Source organism: Rhipicephalus microplus, chromosome 3, assembly GCF_043290135.1.
Source record: "Rhipicephalus microplus isolate Deutch F79 chromosome 3, USDA_Rmic, whole genome shotgun sequence".
NCBI classification, from domain to species: domain Eukaryota; kingdom Metazoa; phylum Arthropoda; class Arachnida; order Ixodida; family Ixodidae; genus Rhipicephalus; species Rhipicephalus microplus.
In genome coordinates, this window is record NC_134702.1 from 4963566 (window position 1) to 4986672 (window position 23107).

Below are 23107 nucleotides of genomic sequence, written 5' to 3' on the forward strand. Positions count from 1 at the left end.
AAATAACGCACTGGACAAATGTTGCTTCACAAGTGCTGCCAAACAGGCCTGCATCTTATCTGAACGTTGACTATAACTGCTCCAAACTTGCTGGAAAAGACTTTTCTGGCTGCTCCAAGCCTGCTACAAAATGTAAATCTGTATGCTTCAAGCCTGCTACAAAAGGCAGTTTTACCTACTCCTAGAACTGCTCCCCAACTGATGTACCCTGTTTCACCCTACTGCAGTGAAACTATCCTTACAGGGTGTCACATGCACATCCGCTCTAAAAACTCCTTTAAATAAATAATGGTCATGCACTCGCACTAATGAGGTTTCTAGCCATGATAAGTGCATTATAAGCTACATCTTGCAAAAAAAAAGGTACAAAATCTTTGTGTCAGTGCTCAGTAACTCATTGTGTGCCAACTTTGTCAATCTACTGGCACTTGATGGGAGCACCATTTATAAGTGGTCTTAGAGCCGACAGAACAGAATTGGGCATGAAAATGAACTGCGAAAATTATAAATTCTTCGTTATTTGAAGTGTAGTGAGGAAGACGAAGCTGACGAGTTTGTGCGATTGTTGCTGTAGACGTGATCTACCTTCGTGTTCGTTCTGCTGCTTCTACCTCAACCCTTTCAGATGCCACCTATGAATAGCTGCCTGTAAAGCATCAAATTGTCACAGCACGATTTCAAGGCCCTCAATATTCTATTGGAACAATAATTTTATAATAGATTTATTCATTTCCTAGCACTTAATCGGAATTAAGCTTTCATAAAATATCTACTTATACTGAAGTCATTCATGTTTGGTTCTTGCATATATAGAATCTAATCTTAAACAATAAGTATACTGCAAATTGTTTTCTTGTTTTGTTTATATTGAAAAAAAATATATATTTCGACGTGCCTTTAGGAAAGCGCCACGTCGAGTGACTCGTCGACCGCGGTAGCACCTTCGGAAAAGTGATTACATGCAACAGTACAGTCAAAACTAAAGTTAAATAATTATAACTTTATTAGGCAGGAGGTTCATTTCATCCTTAGCCCCTATTCGGCCCTACTAGCAAAAACAAATGATGTACACAATTGTGCACAAAGCGTCTGAAAGGGTTAAGGCATCGCTGCCTCGTAATAGATCATCATACGGTATTTGGTGAAGTTGCTGGGGGCAGTCGTCCAACTGGAAGATTGTGTTTGTGTTTTTTTTTTTCTTTCAAATCATCAACATAAGCATCTCAGCTTGTCAGTTTTTTGTTGTTGCTGTTGCCGTTAAAATCTGGTTACAGTTAGCATATACTTTTATTTAGAACTCGTGAAATCGGGTGCATGATAGGTTCATGTATATTCATTACTTGAAGACAGTAGTTTGGATCACATTGAGCCTTATACTTGCAGTTTTTCCGGTATTGTAAGTCAACCTCATCCACTGCAAAGCAACAACTGTTTGCATCTGTGTGCTTTCCCTTTTTTAGGCTATTCGAGTGCTAGGATTGCTTGGTGCACTGGACCCATTCAAACACAAGTTGAACATGGGGATGATCGATGACTTCAGTGACTCGGGAGCAGTTGTCAGCATCAGTGTGGTTCCGCCAGAAAGTCAAGGTAGGTGAATCATTTGCTCAACTGCTAGTGATTACATGCACTAGTTGTCCTCCTTGATTCATGTGCTATGTCTAGGCGTGTGCGAATATTCTAATGCTTCGAGTATTCGAATAAATAGTACGGTATTCGAATTCGGTTCAATTCGAATATAAATCATTGAAAATTTCAAAGTATTCGCAATGAACGAATAGATGTAAATCATTCTGCATGTAACCGCTTTTAAAAGTGGTTTCACTGCAATGTAAAGATGCTAAGCCGTGAAAGCACTTGTCCAGGGAAACATCACTTTGCCACGAAGCCCTACTTTATATATAAAGGGGTTCTGCAACACTTTTTCAGCATGGGCAGAAAACGCTGCCTCTTGGTTGTCGAGGTCACTCAGAACACGCGAGCCAATTATTATAGCGGAGCACGTTGCCTGCAATTCACAATAAATTCTCAAAGTCAGTTGAAAATTTCTTACTTCTCTGGGCAAATAATGCCACAGGGTCAAAAATCAATCGACAAAGCTATTGTATCAGCCGTTGCCCGATTTGTGCATGGCGCGCTCGGTCGTTACTGGGGCCGCCACGGGAAGCCGCCACTTGTACAGGCGTATGTGCGCGATCCCTGTGAAAAGCAGCGTACTCAAAAAGAAAACAAAACAAAACAAGAGAGAGCGAGGAAGAAGGTGCTCAAGGGTCACGAGGCGTGTGGTGTGTAATTTATTTCCTCTCCCCATGCCATCCCTCCATGCCATCCCTCCATGCTTAGCCTCCAGCGCTTTCGTCGGGACGAGAAGAGAAAATGCAATTGCAGCGTGCAACAAATCTGTGCAACTCCGCTCGTACTGGACGAATTCTTAAAATTTCTGTGCTAGTGAATTCGGGAGGCAATAAGCTTCTTTAGTGAATCCATTCCATGGCTACTTGAAAAAGTGTTGCAGGACTTATTTAAATGAACATATTACCTTCAAATCGATTACTCATTTTTTTAAGCTTAAAAGCTTTGATGGCTTGTATGCTCCAATATGAATTTTGAAATGTTACATATTTTTCAGGTTATCACTCGCATCATACTGAAAGTCAGATCCTGCTACTACTCAAAGTTGTTCTGACTTTTTCTGAACGAAAAAAAATTGAATTTGCATAGAGGCCTCATTTTCAATTAAAAAAGTAATATTGTGCTAATTAGTTTGGTCATTATAAATATGTCCATTTTTTTATATGCGATGCAGTACAATCTCATTTAACGGAACTTGAAGGGACCGGGAAAATGTGTTCCGTTTAACAGGAGTTCCGTTTACTGAGAATGGAAGTTGGTTGCAGCATTAAGTATGAAACCAATCATATCAGAGGAAGTTGTTCCATGTAAGCAGCAGTTCCGTTTAACAGATTTCTGTTTACCAAGAGTCCACTGTATATACTATTCGAATTGGATTCAAAATTATGCGACCAAAATCACTATTCGCTTCGAATTCGCTTTGAACCTGAAATTCGCTATTCGCACAAGCGTAGCTATGTCCCATTATAAGCAACTTACTTTGCATGAAGTGTGCCTTCATTGTTAGATCATTGCGAGTCATAATGATAGTACAAATCTTTAACGTGATAGTGTTAGAGAGCTCATGTCACAAAAATTCAGCCGCTGACGTCGGCCCCGTTGGTTGTGAGCGAAAAATTGTCTGTGCGTCTGTGACCAAAAAAGCAAGTTACAGAGATCGCCGCAAGAGACAGCTACTTGTCCATGCGTGCGTGCGATCGCCCTGAAAAAGTGGTGCATTCGAAGAAAAAGGAAGGGCTCAAGGTCACGAGGCGTGGTAGTTTCTTTGCCCCTGCCACCGCTTTCTGCTTAGCTTCCAGCGCTTTCGTCAAGACGAAAGAAGAGATAATGCAATTGTAGCATGCGACAAACTTTTGTAACTCCACTCGCACTGGGTGGATTCTTAACATTTTTGCGCCGTTGAATTCATGAGGCAATAGGCTCTTCTAGTGAATTCATTTCATGTTTACTTGAAAAAGTGTTTCAGGGCCCCTTTCACACATTTTGTTTGACAGGTGTCCTGACGAAAATGAGCCCATTCGGCGATAATAGCGCGCCCTGGTACAATCTACTGTGTGTGCGTGTGCGTGTGTGTGTGTGTGTGTGTGTGTGTGTGTGTGTGTGTGTGTGTGTGTGTGTGTGTGTGTGTAACCCGCTTGAACTTGTTACTACGCACTCCTGCTTACAGCCTTAATTAGCGGTTGAAGGGTGCACTAGGGGCCGGACTTCGCTATTGTGTTCAACTCCTAAAGATGAAGCTTAAGGGTCCCCCAATTTTTGTTTCCTCACATGACGCAGATGTTTTGAAACGAATGGAACAGGGGCTGGGAATGATGAACAGACTGCCATAGCGAAAAAGCACACCGTACCCTATACTCGAGTAGCACATGGTTTGAAAAACGTGGCCAAACGATATGCTATTGACGTTATTTTTTCGTCTCCTGATAAGCTTGTGTCTATGTGCGCAAAAGTGTAAAAAAGCATTGCTAAGCCGAGTGAAAGTGTTCCTGGCAACTCTGGAATAAATCACACCTTCTAATATACTGAATGTATAGAAGCCATTGTATATCGAATTATCTTATCATGCGGTAAAACTTGCATTGGCCAAAGTGGAAGATACATCAACGTTCACCTCCGGGAACACAACTGCTCATTATCAGATTGAAAACTGTACTCCCTCGCCGCTTATTGTCACGAATTCGGCTGCGTGCCTTACTTCGGCGATGGAATAATGCTGTCGTATCATAGAAATTGATTAGCAAGAGAAGGAATTGAAGCCTTCCACATTCGAAGAAAAAACGGTAAGTGTGTCAGCATGCCGTCAATTGTGCTGAGCGACACAGAATTTAACTTTCTTGCTGCAAAAGATGATGCCAATGTTATATTTTTTCCATTGCTTGTGGCGTGTTTGGATGTATTGCTGTTTATTTCTTTTTACATTTTTTTAAGTTGCACTTCACATATATATATCAGCTGTTCTTTCACAAATAAATGTTAGTTGCGAATCAGGGCCTGTTTGTGTTCTTTTACTTCGCCGTCGTCTCGTGTGCGCTGTTCAACCAAGATGCATTGACATTAAGCGCCACACGGCTGGTGAATTAACTTTTGGAGAGCACTGCAGAGTGCATGAGCACGACTATTGAGTCCTAAAATCAACTGGCTGCTGCACTTGGGTCATTTGTATGGGGCCTCTCTGAACTTCTTAAAGGGATACTGAAGGCAAGTACTAAGTCGACGGTGACTGCTGAAATGGTGGTCCAGAAACCTCGTAATGCTGCTTTCGTGCTAAGCAAATGCTTATTCTAAATTCAAGTCACTCTTTAGTGGTCTGCAAGGCATTAGCACACTCCAAATCATTGTCTCAGTGTAACAGTTGCCTTGCCCAACGTTGCCTGCATTTACTGCATGGCACTGGCATTAGCAGCAGCAGAGCAGAAGAAGGGGAGGGGGGGGGGGGGCAAGCTGCAAAAACGGCCATTGAAGCTTGCCGCGATTTATGTGATCGGTGAACATGACGATGAGACACCCAGTGAAGAGTCACATCAGTTTGTCTGCTAGAGCCCAAGCGGCGTACACTATTCAGGCATCCAGTAACATCATATACACGTGACATCAGGGGCTTTGAGCTTATATATATAGTTATCAACATTACCGTGTTACCACTTTACTGGATTGGGTTTACCGGGTCACCAGAACTCGTGTTTTGGCAAAATTTAGCAAGGTTTTAGCACACTATATATAGGCGTTTATGAACATACGTAAACACATACATTTAAGTTTACGCAAACCTCTAAATAATGATGATAACTGTACTAAAAGTGTATTTATTTTAAATAAAGTTGAATCACCGCATTGGCAAAATCGTAAGAGGTTTTAGTGTGTTTAGTATCCCAACATACGCAAAGGCTTGTAGGAATGGAGGTTTACCGTACGTGGTGTCGACGTGTTGTGACTAGACTTGGGCAAATAGTGAATTTTAGGTTGAAAGCAAATTGGAAGTGAATAATGATTTTGGTCTAATAATTTCAAATCAAATTCAAATAGTGTATATGACATATAAAGGAAAATGGGCATATTTATTATGACCTAAGTGACCGGCAAAATATTTTATAAATTTGAAACAAGGCCTCTATGCATTTTCATTCAAAGGAAGTCGAAACAATGTTGAGTAGTAGCAGGATTCCACTTTCGGTAGGATGCAAGTGATAACCTGTAAAATGTGTAACATTCTAAAATTTACTATACTTAAAAGTATATAAGCCAGCATAAAAAGCTTTTAAACTTAATAAAAAATGAGGAATCAATTTGAGGGTAATATGGTCATTTAAAGGGGCCCTGCTACACTTTTTCAAGTAGTCATGTAATGAATTCAGTGATAGCCTCACGAATTCGCCGCCACAAAAATTTTCAGAATCCATGCGCTATGTGTTGAGTTGCAAAGATTTGTCACACACTGGAATTGCATTCTCACTTCTCGTCCCGACGAAAGTGCTAGAAACAAAGCAGAGAGGGATGACCTGGGGAAATAAAATACGTCAAGCGCACCTCGTCACTTTGCGCACTTTTTTTTATTCGAATATGTGCCTTCTTGATGCAACCACGCACGTACGTGTGGACAAGTTACGGCGGCCCCAGTACCGACCGAGCTGTCACGCTCAAACCAGCCAATGGCAGATAAAATGCCTGTGACAAGTGATTTTTGAGCTTGTGGTGTCATGTTTTGAAGGAACAAAGCAATTTTCAGCTGACTTTGAGAATTTATTTTGAATTGCAGGCGAGCGTGATACGCTATAATATTTGAATCGCGTGTTTTCGGTAGCCTTGATTACCGATCCGCAGCGTTTTCTGACCATGCTCGAGAAGTGTTGCAGGGTCCCTTTAAATTTGAAGAGGGGCTTCATGGCAGAACGCCATTTTTTTTTCGGCAAGGTGTTATCACGGTTTAGCACTCCTACACTGCAGTGAAACCATTCTTACGAGTGATTGCATGCGGAGTATTATACACCTGTAAGTCCATAGCAAATACTTCAAAATTTTCAATAATTTAAATTCAAATAGAAATAAATTTGAATATTCTACAATATATTTGAATATTCTAAGCATTTGAAAATTCACACAGCCTAGTTGTGACGCTTTGTGCAATCACAGTCATGGACACGTTTGTACTAGCCTAACATTTTTGAAGAAAAAAAGCATTGAAAAGACACCTCATTCATACTTTTGTCGCTCCAAAGCATTCACTCCAGAAGTAAAATGCGAGATGTTTCTACAATAAAGGTTTTGTGTTTGCTTGGTTCAACTGGGTCCCATGAGATAGCGCCACCTATCCATTCTAACCAGGCGAAAACGAACATTTTGAACCACTTGCTCCATTCCCCATGGTAACCTCAAGTGGTTCTGTTCTTTTCTTTTTTTTCATAATGAAAGAGAAAAAGGAAAGCAGCATTTTATTACGTGTTGCAATGCACGAAAAGTTCTTTTTTTATTGCAACCAGTTCAATTGTATTCTGCACGTTTGACATCACTGGGATCATTTCAAAATATCTCACTTATGCCGCATATGGTGTTGTACATATACCCTGATTTCTTGATTAGTAGAGCACTGGTGTTGGTATTGATGACGTATTAGACATTCTCAAACATTGATCTTTCACTCTTAACATAAATTGTTATTTGCCTGAAGTGTCCCTTTCAAGCGGCTATACAAGTCTTTTTCAAGTGAGTATTAAATAGCATTATTAAAAGATGAAATAACGTCTGGCATAGCTTCGTTACAGCAAAATTTATAAAGGTTTTCAGGAAAGACTGCACATACAATTTACGTCTGTCCAGACGTCTCCGGGATGAATTGGAACATTAGCCTTAACATTCAGAGATAGTGGTGCTCTTCAGAGTTTGTAGGTGATATACACAAGATGGACCAGCTTTGATGTGACAGAGTATGTGTGTGTGTGTGGACAATGAAGGCAAGCCTGGCGTAAGGGAGACGGCAGATGTAGACATATTTTATACCTATAAGGTGGCAATGAAGGCTAGTTGGTACGTCTTGATGCTTGTGATGTACTGCAGGCTACAGGGAAAAAAAGAACGAGAGACGGCACGGAGTGATGTGCAAATTGACAACTACTTTATTTTGTTGCGATAGCAATTATATAGACACTCTCCACTGGATTTCGCCACCGGCGTCATGCGCCGTGTATGTATACATATCTATATATATATATAAACGAAAGAAAGAAAAATAATTGAGAAAAAGACTGCGCCCGGAATCGAATGTGGGACTTGTGAATAATGAACGCGAGGCTTTAAACACTGAGCCACAGAGGAGCACCTCCTTCAACATTCAAACAGCAAGCTATTTATATCTACCACTTACCACTGTTAGTGGGCATCTCAGCGGGGGGGGAGGGGGGGGGAGAACTATCATGTTTTTAGCATTACCAGCAAGATGAGGCAATGAACGCGTGTTGCCACATTGTCACGACAAGGTGGCACGGGCTCTCATCTCCCACGCGTACTTTGCCCTGCAGAGAGGAGGAGGTGGACGCTCGCTTACTCGTGTGCCCTTATCTTGCGGTGGGAAGGATTGTACGTCTTGGCTGGCATTGGGCTTTCACCAGAACAAATCTGTTGTAGTAGTTACTAGGCGCACAAAGGTCACTGCAATTGTTACACAGTCTGCGTTTGCCAAAAGGGTGCGCTTTTTAGACTCAGCGAAGTAACAACTGAGATGCTTATTCGTGTTAATCTGTACCTGTAAGTACGTTTCGTGCGTCATTTGTGCGTGAGAAACGCGGGGCACGTTTAAATCTCCTTGCTATTCTGCGCGTGACCTTCCGATTTGTTGTTATTGCGTTCACTGCTTTGCCTTTGCAGCAAAGCTTCGACTTTTGGGAACAAACTTATGTAGGAGAAAAAAAGGAGGGGGGGGGGGAATCAGTGATAAAAAACAGAATACAAAAAAGAAACATCTGGGCATCAAACAATTGCACTGAAACGCATCAAGAGTTATGTATGCAGTGATACAGTTTCCTTGAATATGGTCATCTCTTTTTTGAGAGAGAGAGAGCTATCGATTGAGTGCTAGTGCACCCTTCACTGATATCCATGTAGAGAGCTTCCATAACTTTTCTCTCAGTGTGTTCAAAAGATCACTACAAAACTTCTGGGTTGGGAAACATCACTGTGCACTTGCACTCTGCAAAGGGAAGCCAAATTACCAGGATGCGTTAGAAGTGAAACAGCAGAATTATGCACACTTAGTCGCTCATTAATGCACCTCTTGGTCTGGCTGGGTGGTGCATTTCAAGAGAGGGGAATGCTGTAAACTACACCTTCTGAGCTTTTGACCAATGTTTTTTTGTGCTTAAGCCCTTCAGCCCATTTGCTTTTTTTCCACTTGCATACTCATTTACTCTTTTGAAAAGCCCTTTCAGTTTGATGCTGAAAAAGCAACTCCTATGTCAAACTCGGACTTTACTTTTTTAATTCTGTGATTCAGATTATGGATTTAGAGAATGACTGAATTTCTAATCTTGTGATTCAGATTATAGATTTAGAGAATGACTGTTGGTCTTTCCGAGCTGTCACTAGACCTTTACTTTTTTCTGTACCCTGCAGTGGACGTATGTATTTTACCAAAGAATGCATCCCCCTTAAGATGACTGGCAAGTTGTGTTTAATATGTCATTTGTTGTTGTGAACTACAGGACTGCTTTTTTTTTGTGGACACGATAAGAGTGCGTGCCCTGTCCACAGCGTTTCTTCCTGTTCCAAGTTTTGTGTCACTCCAGGTGCCTCGTCGTCGCTGCTTGGACTGGTGTTGATGTCAGAATCACTGCTTTGCAGATGATCAAATCGAAAAGTCTTGCAGCGATTCACAACATTCGCTTTTTTTTTTTTCCTTCATCATTTGTAGCACTGGTGACATCAGTGATGATGGTGGTCATGAATAAATGTGTGCACTTCTGCACCTTGCAGACAAAATGTCTGCTGGATCTCATGTCATCATTTTGTGTGGCCATGTGATCAGGCAGCACCTGTGGGAGAAGTGATCGCAATCGGCAGGCTTGGCACTTGTTTGAATCGCACTCGAAGCTGGTTATACTAATCAATATTTGATATTTATTCCTCCTGTTGTTGCATTATCAGTAGTGAATAGTTACTAAGTGGTCGATATCTACGCGTCATCTTGGAAAACATAATATCCTCTAAGTGGATGTCGCTGCCCCTTTAAATGATGCTTGGAACTCCGGAAGCTATTTTGAATGTTTTGCCATCTACTTCAAAAACGCCTGTAGCTGCTTCAAAGTACCATTTTTCTGCATCAAAACGTGCTCCAAAAAGCATAATGTCGCTTCCATAACTACCAGTGTCACTAGCACAGATAATTGGGCTAGTTGGTATTGACTCATGTTTAGACTGGATAAGGCACGCAGGGCTATACACACAAGCAGGGACACTAGGAGAAAACACTACGGGTGCTTTGGTGTTTGTGTTGTTCATTTTTAAAAAGACGGGATGGACTTAAAAAAGCCTTCTGTCTTGTGTTTGCATGCCCTGTCTTTTGAGGAGCAGCTAGTTCAGCTCTCTGTTATGGCGTTTTTCCTTCTAGTGTCCGTCTCTGCATCCGCACCTTGTCCAGTCTAAACAAACAGAAACAAATGCCAAAGGGCTAGCATTGTTTTTTTGTTTTTTCTTGTTTACTACCAGCTGATAGATAGTCTTTTCTCATGAACAATTTATAATGCTAATATTACCTTGCGTGTTTTTCATTTAATTTTTCAATATAAAGAGCTTTTTTTCCCTTTTAAAAGGAAACATTTTGGAGAGAAAAAATGCTTCTTATATAAAAACATTTAAGGGATTAGTCAACGTAAAGAGCCAGCTGCTCTCTATGTTGAGCGAAAGAGCAAATATCACTACGTTAAAGCCCTGTTGCTTTACCTGATCGTTAAACTCGCTCGTCGTTGAGTCATTAGCGATGGTATACACTGGGCAGTATGCGTGGCCTCTGAATAATAATCCAAGATGCAGCCTGAGAGAGTGGCATGTTATTTTCAGAGCTCAGTGCCAGCGAGATGCTTGTAAGCATGGGCGGGAGCTTGGAAGAGTTCTACCCAGCCATGGTGGTGTCGACACTCATGCGCATCATGCGTGACCCCACGCTCAGCCAGCACCACACCAACGTTGTTCAAGCGGTAGTGTTCATCTTCCAGAGCCTCGGCCTACGTTGCGTGCCATACGTGCCTCAGGTTGGTGATCACTGAGGTCGCTCTGTGCTCCTCGTTACTGTTTTTTAAAGCGTGAGACAAATTCATGTAGGTCTGCTTGCACTTGGCTAATTCAAAAAATATTTCCAGCCACTGCTCAATAAACCATGATGTCAGGTCAGTCGAGAGTGAAAAGTGTTGCAGGACCACTTTAAGGTCTCGAATGTCTCATGTAAATGTTACATTGAGCAGAAAGCTGGCATTAGCTTGAAATCATACAAAAACCTACCCATTCACTTCGTCTTTGCAGCATATGCTTAACTTGAAAAATGAAGCAATGTTCATGTGACTCGGTGCCACAAACGAGTGCTTGAAGCTCATTCGAAATCTTTGCACCGACTGAGCAAGACAAGACACCACCAATGCTGCTTCTCCCTCCAGACCGCAAGCAGCATTCACTGGTGTGCTAGAAAGATGTACTTTTTTTTTTTTTTTTTGCTTTCTGGGTGCATTTACGGGGTTTGATACAACAGCCCCTGGAATCTGCTGGGAAGTTGTCTCCACTTGAAGCGTAGTGACACAAATTAAAATTTTTTCAGGTGGTTACTGAAAATAAAAACATAGATGTTGAGAACCATAAAACGGGTGTCATGGTGCGTAGGAATGCATTGGGCATATTTTTAATACCGCTCCCTTAAAACAACAATTTTGGTTTCAGTATTTAGAGGCTGGCTTCGCAGCGCCATATGAAGACGTCATTGGAACAGTGCACATCGCGACATACTAGCAACAGCTGCCTGTTTGCTGTCAGTCGCACAGGGTTCGCACAAATATTATAATGATAAGGAAAGAGTTCAAGGACTCTGACAGTGATTTATGTGAATTAAGCAGCATGCAGGCTGCAAATTTTCCAAACCCAGGGAACTGGGTTTGGAAACTGGTGTTGACTTGTCATGATAATGTCCAATGCAGTGTGGCTGACATGAACATGCTAGGTGATAATTGTTAAAATCAAAGTAAAATATTCTGTACGTGTTGTCTGGTGCATGGAGAGTGCACACCATTAACTTATCATGGAGGAACTACAGTAAATGGGCTGTGGACAAAGAATTTTTTTACTATGTCAAGTCTTTCCCAACTGGTCCAAGTGCCACAATAAGACTACAAGACATACGATCGCCGAAAATTGACCTCGCCAACAAAGGAACTCCTCAGGCAGCTATACTCTCACCATTACTGTTCAACATTGGCATAAACAAATTAGCGAAAAGGCTAAATGGAATTCAAGACCTCAAGCTTACAATAAATGTAGGTGGTATCACGTTATGGACGGCTCATTAGACCACAAGGAAAGCACCTTGCAAAAGGTCATTAGCACGGTTAAACATTTTGTGGTGGACCATGGCATGGACTGTGCACCCAAAAAGTCCAAATGGGTCAGAGTCCACAAGAAAAATTACCGCAACAGGCCAAATCTCCATTTTCAAATTAAAAAAGGCACTCTTCCAGAAAGGACCAAGATGCGAGTTTCGGGCCTCTTGATCCAAAGTAATTGGCGAGCAGATTACACTGTCGCGACCCTGAAAATGACAATGAAGCAAATAGCTCGACTAATTGGAAGAATCACTAAGAAAGGGAGATGCCTGCATGAAAGTGATACAATATGACTGGTTCAAGCTTTTATCATTAGCTGGATAACGTACGCACTACCCTATCAAAACCTAAGTTGCTCAAAAATCAAGATGGTGGACCAAGTCATACGGGGCGCCTAGAAAGCGGCACTAGGATTGCCGGTGAACACCGCGAATGAAAGACTCCATGACACAGGCGTATACAACACATTTAAAGAGCTGAAGGCCGCAGTTATGATAACTGTGTAACAAGAGAACCTGTGTAACAACAGAACCTCTGTAACGACAGCACGACTGTGTCTAACAGAACCTATACAATAACTATTATCTGAGCTGAGCTATACGGTCTGACTTACAAACTGCAGTGACAAAATTCATCGAATTCGATCCACATCAGGATGCAAATACAAGTGACACCGATACCAAATAAGATGAATGCCAAGTATCACAAAAGCAGAAGGCAAGCCCGAGCCAAGCAACTCATTAAAACCTTCGGACACAGTCAAGAGATGCTCTACACTGATGCCGCTCGGACTGGCAGAGGACACGTCATAGTAGCCATTTGCAACACACAATGCAATAAAACTTACATTACGGCCTCAGTCAACACTAAATGCACAGCCACAGCTAAAGCCTCAGCAATCGCGATGGCAATAAAACATTCCGAGAGCGCCGGGCAGTCTGCAATAGTTATCTTCGATTCTCAAGCAGCGTGCAAAATGTACGTACTAGGAAGATTGCCACGAATTGCACTAATAATCTTGGGTGACTCACTCCAAGAAGGCCATGCGATCATATGGTGCCCAGTTCATGAGGGCATCCCAGAGAATGAGAGGGTGCACGCCTTGGCTTGAGAACTTAGGAACCGAGCGGGAAGCCTATGCCAAAATAGTACGCTTATGGCACAAGACATCCTTGAACACTAACGACGCACGATAGAACGTCTAGCTCCTTGCGCATCTGCAGCTGGGAACCGCAGAAGCTCGCGCATATAGAAGAATTCAAATGCACACCTACCCCCACTTGGAAAGGGCCCACCACATGAATCCTACTTTATATGGCAGCGCTTTTCCATGGTGTGGTGCACAGCCACCACTGCCGCATGAGACATGGGAATGCGCAGCTAGACCACATGAGGCGAACTCGCCTGGGTCACGAGCTTACTCTAGGGAGCCGTGGGACACCCTCCTCGCTCGGCCATGGCTGGAGGTCCAAAGAGGCCTCTTGGACCAGGCGAAGTGTGTAGCGAGAATCACTGGAGTCCTGGAATAGGGACCCACCTACTCGCTCCTTCCCCTTCTCCTGAAAAACCAATGAAGTTTTTCCACCACCACTATCTGGTATTCGTGAAGATCTTGGAGTCGAGGGGGGGGGATGGGGTACTCTAGGTCTTTTTATAAATGTCGTGCAGTGGTGCTAGAAGTCATTATGCTGAGTGTAATATTTCTTCTATAGTATTATTTCACGTATAGCTAGTTTTAAGAAACAAATAAAAACAATACATTTATATAACCAGTTACACTCAAACTTAACATCCACAGCTGCGATTCTTTTCGAGCTGGGAGTGGGCATTCTAACTCTGCTATACTTTGGCAAAGCCATGCGCAACTCTTGAAATGACGACAGGTTGCAGACTACCGATCGCCGCACCACAAGCGGATTGACCCTGTTCGGGCTTCACTTTCAGGCCCTCTCTTGTTCTTGTACACTCTGACAGTAGTATAATATTAGTCAATCGACATGTGCACAAAAATAAAATGTTAGTCAGTTCTAAAGTCCCACTCATTAATAGCAAAATACAAAGATAGAGGAATTTTCAACCCAAAGAGGGGTAAAGACATGTTTTCAGGGCGAAGGTCCATTGTTGCAGAATGCTACAGACACTGTTGCTAGTTTACTGGAGGCGCAGAGTCTACGTTGACGCTTCTGAACACAACTGCTGCATGTCAATACAGTCATTACGAGTGACTTGTTTTCTTGGATAATAGATTGAAATAATAAGTACTTCATATTGGCAATGTGCAGCAACAAATTCTGAAGGTATCTTTTAGTGCAGCAAGAGAAAGGCAATGCATAGCTTACTGTGAAGGGTCCTCTTAAGGAGAGCTAAGTCATCATAAAAGCATTCTGCTGGCTTTTGCTGGAATATCCTGACACCTCATCAGTAGGCACAACATTGTATATGTTGATACAGCTGCAGGCCACAAAACAGCAATTCGTTGCATGTCTCTGTGAGTACTATCATGTGTAAAAATTTGAGGGTGTTGTCCAACCTTGTATTCTTTTTTTTTCTCTTTTCTTCATGAGCTGCATTCTTCACTAAACTGCCAATATCTGCTGCTTTTCACAGGTGCTGCCAGCGTTGCTTAATGTGGTACGCACTGTGGATGCAAGCTTCAGAGAGGTAAGTTTTTAAGACACTGCAAGGCATCTTGGAAAAAGTGTAAGCTTGTAAGTGTTTCCTTTCCAGATGTAGCAGGCTAGTGCATAATGCAAGGACTTTACAGCAGGCATATATTAAGCACTGTTACAGTGCTCACGGATTGAAGTAGTACAAATTAGGGCTAAGCAATGCACCCACTTTTGCTTCCTCTGTCTCAAGTTCGAATTATATCAGCGTAATTTTTATTTGAACACCAAGATCAAAGCCAACATCATCTTTAGAGACTAGATTTGTTGCAACATGACATGTTTATCTCGAGCAATCATTTATACTAATTGGTATGCCAAAAATTTTGATGTCGCATTTGGAGTTGTAAGTACTGTACATGTCTGATGCTGCATTAGAGGGGCCCTGCAACACTTTTTAATGGGCTTGTGGGAACATTAAAATGCTTTAAATATTCTAGTGAATAGTATTATATTTGAATCCACTTCGATTCGAATTTAAATTATTGAAACTTTCGAAGTATTCGCAATGAACGCAAATGTTTATTATTCCACATGTAACAGTTTGTAAAGGTGGTTTCACTGCAATACAGGGATGCTAATTCGCGAAAGCATCTATTTAGAAAAAATTTGCTCTGCCGCGAAGCTTCATTTCAAGTTTAAAGGGGCCCGGCAATGCTCTTTGAACATGGTCCGAACACACTGCCGATCAGTGGTTGTGGCTGCAGAGAACACGCGAGTCAAATATTATAGCGCAGCACGCTGCTTCAATTCACAATAAATTCTTAAAGTCAGTTAAAAAATACTTTTTTTTTTTCTTTCGGCACAGTACAGACACACTAACATTACGACCCTTTCGTCGAAGCTCCATGAGGCTCTGTGGAGCCCCGCTCTTGACTACCAAGCCTGGGCGACCCAGCACGCCTGTGAGGCGGCGTCGAGGCAAGCCCTTGACGTCTTCTCATTAGTGGCCTAGGCCCGGCCACCTAAACCTGCTGGTTTCTTATAATAAAGTTTATTCCTCCTCCTCCTCGGCAAATGACGCACACCACAAGCATAAAAATCACTTGTCGCCATGCTCAAATCAGCCGTTGTTATTGGGGCCGTTGCGAGAGGCCGTTACTTGTCCACATGTATGTGCACTATCGCATGGAAAAGCTGCGTGTTCAAAAAAAAAAAAAGAGAAAAAGGGCTCAAAGTCACAAGGCGGACGTGGCGCATTTTCTTTGCCCATGCCATCCCTCCCTGCTTATCTTAGTGATTTCAAGAGAAGAGAAGCGAGAATACAATTGCAGTGTGTGACAAATGTTTGCAACTCTGCTTGTGTTGGACGAATTCTAAAAATTTTTGTGGAGGTGAATTGATGAAGCAGTAAGCTTTTTAGTGAATATATTTCATGACTACTTGAAAAAGTGTTGTAGGCCACTGTAAATGAACACATTACCCTCGAATCGATTCATCATTTTTTAAAGCTTAAAAGGTTGTTATGACGGCTTATATGCTCTAAGTGTAATAAATCTTGAAATGTTATGTATTTTATAGATTATTTCTCGCATGCTACCGAAAGTCAAATGCTGCTACTACTTAAAGATGTTTTCTTTTGAACGAAAAAAAAAAAGACATTTGTGTAGAGGCCTTAATTGAATTTTAAAAAATATTGCGCAGGTTAGTTAGGTTGTGATAAATATGCCTATTTTTCTTTAAAACATGTCATATATACCATTCGAATTCGGTTCGAAATTATTTGACCAAAATCACTATTTGCTTCGAGCCAAAAATTCACTATTTGCACAAGCCCACTTTTTAAGTCTGGTCAGAAAACACTAACAATCGCTAGTCGAGGCCCTCGAGAACACGCAGGCCAATTATCAGTGCATCACGCAGCCTGGCTTTTGCAATGAATTTTCTATCAGCTAAAAATTGCGTTCTTTTTTCTTGACAAAGGACACTGTGGGCTAGCCAATGGCTGATTTGAGCACGGGCGCGCTTAGTTGTTAATGGGGCTGCCGCAGGAGCGCACGGCTTGTCTATGAATGCGCAGGCGATTTCACTGAAAAGCCGTGCATGCTGCAGGGAAGTGCTTAAGGTCACGAGGCATGCGTGATGCATTTTCTTGCAGTGCTTTACGAGTGGAAAGAGAATGCCATTGCAGTGTTTGACAAATCTTCGTAACTCCGCTCGTACTGGACGGATTCTAAAAATTTGAATCTGTGAGACAATAAACTCCTACAGTGGATCTATTCTATGACTACTTAGAAAAGTGTTGCAAAACCCCTTTAATGGTTGACACGGTTTGCACCAGTTCTCAAAACCCCTGTAATGTTGAAGCACATCAGTGCCTGGAAAACTCCGATCTTTTTTCATGTTCTGTAATGTTCTGAGTTTCGTTGGTACACTTCTGTTCAGCCAGTTATTGAGTGCGAAATGCTTTTAAGGGTGAACATCTTCGACAGATATATCTGGCTGGGCGAACTTTAATACTAATAATATAAACTCGCCAGCCCGGTTATAGTCTAAAGACAAAACTTAAAGACTGTTACTTACCTGACGTTTGGCGACCAATTTGGTCCTTTCTTCAGATATGACTGTTTGGCCGGCTCCGAAGCTAGTTTTCTTGGTGGGTCGCCCTTTCCATCATACTTTTTTCTTTTCGCCATTGTTGTGGCTGCAATGTTTTCTTCACTCATACTATAAACTGTGCCCGTATACACTGGGTAAGGTTTCAGTTAAGCGTTTAACATTTCCAGGCTTTGTTTGGAAGTGCCAGGACTCTAAGAAATGTTTTTTGTGGGGATATCCTCCATGTCAATGACCGGGGCGTCGTCAAAATTGATGCGGTGGTCGATCTTTTCGCTATTTTCAGCGAGAGCATTTTGTGCGACGTTGCTACGCACGCCGTTTCGATTTTGTTGTATTCTTTCAGGGAAGTTTTTTGTCTCGCCTATGTAACTGGCGGGACAGTCTGCGCATGGAACTTCATTGACCAGTCTGGGGAATCTTTCATTAGCAATCGGTCTTTTGGTCCCGCCAAGAATCACCCGATTGTTAAGACGGGCTTGTGTGCCACCTGAATGCCCTCTTTCCCCAGCACTCTCGGCAATTGCTTGCTGATTCCCGGAACGTGACGGAGATGCGGTAGGAATGTTTGGGATAGGCTTCATTGTTAGGGTCAGCCTTTGCAGAATGCAGGTAAAGGGCAGTTTCGTGGTCGCCAAGTCGCTGGCGTACTCAGCAAAGAAAGCTTTTTGGGTATCCATTGTCCAGCAGGTTGGCGGTGATCGCTTCTTCTTCTTTATTTCGCGTACCACAATTCATATCTATGCCAAAATCCAGTAAGTGGTTACAGCACCAAGACAGCTAACTCTGTTCATTTCAAGAAACATGGTCAGGCTGGCGTCCTTTTCAACTTGGATTGTTCTCAAATGTTTGGAAAAAAATTCTCTTTTATTGCCTTTAAAATTATTGCCTTTAAAAGAGTTAATTGCCTCAATATTTTGGAGACAACAGAAATGTTGGTCATGTGAGCCTTCCAAACGTCGTTATCTGAGGGGTGTTTGTCAGAAAGTTTATTCTGGTGTTGCGAATTTCAATCCCAAATTTTAAATATTAAGCAAAGGCGTTTTTGCAAAATGTTTGAAGCTAAAATGTTTGACATTCGATAGTATTGCTGTAGTTTTCTTGCCATATAATGTTCAAGAAGTTATGTCTAAATGTTCTATATTTGCATTATATATACCCTTGTGATTTTGTGCTATGTATTAATGTCTGAGTTCCAGTACTTTCTGTACAAAGGACATTTCGCACTTTAAAATATTTTCGGTCTGAAGCTTGTAAATTTAATTAGAATGTATCACGAACGTGATAAATCCTTTTATTTTGGCCCACATAGATTCAATTTACACCACATGGAGCTCCAACTAAAAATCAGCTCTATACCTTAATCAAAAGTGAATGAACAGTTCTTCTTACAAGGCAAGTTTAATCATTAAATTTTTTGTTGTGAGGAATATTACAATTTTCAAATGTCCCTGTTAACCACAATGAAACTGCTGCCATCATGATACCAGAGGAATATTGAGTGGCACTACTTTCTTTGAAAGCTGTAAAATTCATGAGTTCACATTGCTAATCATTTGGTGGAATGTGGCAATTCCTTTACAGTTCCATTTTCGGCAGCTTGGCCAGCTGATTGCCATTGTGAAGCAGCACATTCGCAATTATTTAGATGACATCTTTGCCCTGATTAAGGTAAGTTATGTACTGTGTACTAAATTTAATTAATTTTTCTTCACCTTTGTACACCCTTTTCAATGACTCGTAGAGGGGCGCTTTGCTTGGTATTGTTGTTCATTGTCATGGTGCAGTGTTGTACAATCATAATATTATGCCTGTGCAGGAGTTCTGGGCAGTGAACAGCCCAATTCAACTGACCATCATCATGTTGGTAGAGCAGATTGTGAGCTCCCTTGGATCAGACTTCAAGGTGTACCTGCCCAAGCTGGTGCCCCATGCCCTCAAGGTCTTCATGCACGACATGAGCGCAGACAGGGCCGTCACTGCTAAGGTCTCTCTTGCACACTCGTAACTTGAAGGAACACTAAAGGCAAATTACAATTTGCATCAGAGTGAAAGAGTAATGTTTAGGAATGTTTAAAATGGCAATATTATCAACAGCAGTGCTCAACTCATCAGGAAATTAAGGTAGCTGTATGACACCACATGCACTACGAGTGGCCATTTTGGAAATGATCCCAATCACATCAAAGGCACCTTATTACAGTTATCACTGGTAATCAAACCAGCTGCAGTAAAAGAAAACCTTCTTTGCATTACAACATGTAATAAAATCCTGCTTGTCTATTTCTGTATGATCCATACAAAAACTGAAGGCTCTGCTTCTTCTCAGGGTGTCAGTGAGCCAAAATTCGCAGTGCACGAGCCAGCAACGCAGGGAACGAGAACCGCCTTTAATGCACGACTCATAATAATCACAAACAGCCTTCCAAATCGGCTCAACAGGGCACTAACGCACACAGGAATACTGAAAACCCGGAATAAACAATCCCCGCAGACTGATGGTCAATTGAACATACGCAACAAAACAACGGCAGGAAAGCTAGCGCGAAACATAACAGCAGTAAATCAAACTCACACGCAACAAGTTCTTTATGTGTCAAATGTACGCCCGATTTTAGAATATGCTTGCACTGCCTGGGACCCGGCCACAAAGTTAAATATTGGTGCATTAGAGCGCATTCAGAAACGGGCCGCCCGGTTTGTGACGGGTGATTACGACTTCACCAGAAGGTCTAGCGAAATTGTTAGTTCACTTGGTTGGCCGTTACTCTCCTCTAGGCGTAAATATATCAGGCTATGTCTTTTCTACAACCTAATAGACGGCAAAACTGAGATCGATAAAGGCAAATACATCAGACCACCAACATACATCTCATCACGACGGAACCATCCTTTGAAAGTGTGTGAATATATGTGCCGAACATCAATGTATGCAAATACTTTTTTTCCTAAAACTATTTACGAATGAAACGGTCTTCCAAGAAACATTGTGACCGCCCCTTCCACAGCGTTTCCTTCCCTTTTAAAGGAGTATGTGGTCACATAACGATATTGTATGCTGTGATATAGGTGTTTTTGATTTGTTTTTATTTTTTGAGTGCCGTGCAATTCAACTTGTCCCCACTGATTTAAATGTACTTTAAATTTTTAAACCCCCTACAACAATGTCCCCAGAGGGCACTGTAGGTATATGTATAAATAAATAAATAAATAAATAAATAAATTCGCTATAGAATACGAGCCATCGACTAGCGTAAGCCAATGCCCCTATACTGGCGTGGTCTCCCCTCTGTAGCACGCATGGGGAAAAGCTTCATCGCGCCTAGGGCAACCGACATCGCATCCGATCGCTCGCCTGCCACCAAAAAGCCCCTGGGCTCGTCTCGCACTCCTTCTTATCTCGCCCGCCGCTTTTCTGCCCCCTGTGGCTCTTTTGGATGCTGACGCTCGTCCCGCGCATGTGCAGTGCGCCTGTGCTCTCCTCTCCCTGTTTCGAGCATGCGTGCTACAGATAAGGGCCCATCGGACCGACAAAACATACATACATAAATAAATCATACATTTCCGTATCATTCATACGGCGAGGAATGGCGCGAGTGGTTCAAAAGTATTGTTTTTGCATGGTTAGGCTTAGAGTCACTGTATATACTACCCTTAGGTATCAGAGTAACGCATTTGTTTTCTAACGGTGCTAGAAACTATGCACTGCAAAAAAGCTGGTGCACAAGCCATATCACCGAAAGCGGTCGCCGTTCACCTGGAATTAAGCAAGTGACCGTCGTGTGCTCTGTTTCGTTAGGTACGAACTGGTGCTGTTATTTCCTTTAGAATCATGTTCTTAAGCTTCGACAGCAATGCATTTGCATGGATTCAGCCCCATTTTCGAAAAACGTACTTAAATAATCAGTGCTATAGGCTGAATGAGGCACTTCTTAAATATTGGAGGACTTATATTTTGTGTTTGCGAGTTGTTGCTTATGTTCTATAGGTGGTGCCACTTGGCCATGCGGCAGCGGCGGTGCATGTTATTTGGCACTACGCTACGCCTTTGTACTTTGCCTTACCGAACAGAATTTTAAAAAAATCCTTTTTTACTCTTATGGCACAGTCCCGAAAGCATGCGTTTCCACTTTCTTTGTCGGTCCTTGATACGCCAGCCACGTCAACTGGCCATTGGCGACATGCTTTGTCGATCGGCGACAGGCTTAAGCAAGTCACCAGCAAAAACAGAGTGCGGCTTCGTCGCGAACTATGGTTGCTAACCAGGCAAGATGGTGAACCTATGTGATACTCTGCTCCCGTCGGGAACATATACATTGACTCTAGCTAAGCTTAGGGAGCCTACACGATAGCCTGTTTTAGAGTGGTGCCAGTTTTTGACCCACTACATATTGCCAATGCTCCTCCGCCTGCCAAAACGCAATGTTGCCAGATGACATCTGGCAACGCAATGTTGCCAGATGATATTGTGGCCCGCACTGCGTGTATGCCTGGCTCCATTTCATCTTCGAGAATATGGCCCGGTGTTGGTGTCAACACGAAGCGGTAGATGCTTCAAGGGTGAAATGGGCCCGTCGGTGGTGTCCACCGTCGACGTCAGCACGAAACAGTAGGTGCGTAAAGTGTGAGAAATGTAACCGCCGGTGTCATACAGCGCCGGCATCAACATGAAGCAGTAGATGCTTCAAGCGTTAAATGTGCCTGTCGGTGACGTCCAGCGTCGATGTCAACATGAAACAGTAGGTGCGTCAATCATGAAAAATCTAACCGTCAGTGTCGTACAGCGTTGAGGTCAACACAAAGCAGTAGATGTGTCAAGCGTGAAAGGTAATCGTCGGTGGCGTCCAACGTCGGCGTCAACACGAAACTGTACATGCATCAAGCATGAATTGTGTCCGTCAGTGGCGTCCAGCATCAGTGTGAACACGAAACATTATATACATCGAAGTTCCAGGTAGCACAAAAAATCAAAGCAGATCCACGAGGTGAATGATGATGAGTGGGTCGAAGCAGACAGACTGATGCACGCACGGGTGGACGGATGCACGGACGGTTGCACGGACGGAGGGATGGATGGTTACGTTTTAAACTTGATGCATGTCACGTGTTGATGGCGATGCTGGACGATGCCGACGGTTACATTTCGCGCTTGATGCACTTAAGGATTAGTGTTGACACCGGCAGTGGACAATGCCACTAACGGTTGCATTTTGAGCTTGATGCATGTAACGTGTGTGACTCCAACGCTAGACACCACCGATGGTTACGTTTCGAGTTCGATGCATGTAACGGGAGGCTTTGGTAGCGTGTGGACACCGATGCTGGACGATGCCACCGACGGTTACATTTCGTGCTTGATGCATCTAATACTATCTAGTACTTTGTGTTGGCACCGACACTGAACGCCACCGACATTTAATGCCTGATGTGTTGAAGGCTTTTGCCTTAATAACATTTTAGGCTAAAAGAGGGCTCTTGAAAATGCACTGCATACTAATTTAATCTTGCAGATCACGAGTAGCGAGGCGGAGGGGGGGGGGGGGGGGGGATGTACGGCTGGCCCCAAAATGGCTGTGCACAAAAAATTATGATAAATTTGGCAGAAGCTGGCAACAGCATGCCCGATTGCCCGTTGATTTTGGCTGAGGTTTTTTAAGGCACTTTTCGAAATGTCTCCATCCTAAAGAT

At 42.6% G+C, this 23107-nt stretch overlaps 1 protein-coding gene across 2 annotated transcripts in view; it reads left to right on the forward strand.

Annotated features, from left to right (window-relative positions):
* Positions 1-23107, forward strand: part of mTor (serine/threonine-protein kinase Tor) — a 278630-nt gene that overhangs the window by 76000 nt on the left and 179523 nt on the right. For both annotated transcript variants that reach the window (XM_075888782.1, XM_037433800.2), the window contains exons 16-20: positions 1461-1590; positions 10675-10865; positions 14805-14858; positions 19004-19090; positions 19239-19406. In XM_075888782.1, the coding sequence (XP_075744897.1) occupies positions 1461-1590; positions 10675-10865; positions 14805-14858; positions 19004-19090; positions 19239-19406 (630 nt within the window). The remainder of the gene's footprint in view (positions 1-1460; positions 1591-10674; positions 10866-14804; positions 14859-19003; positions 19091-19238; positions 19407-23107) is intronic.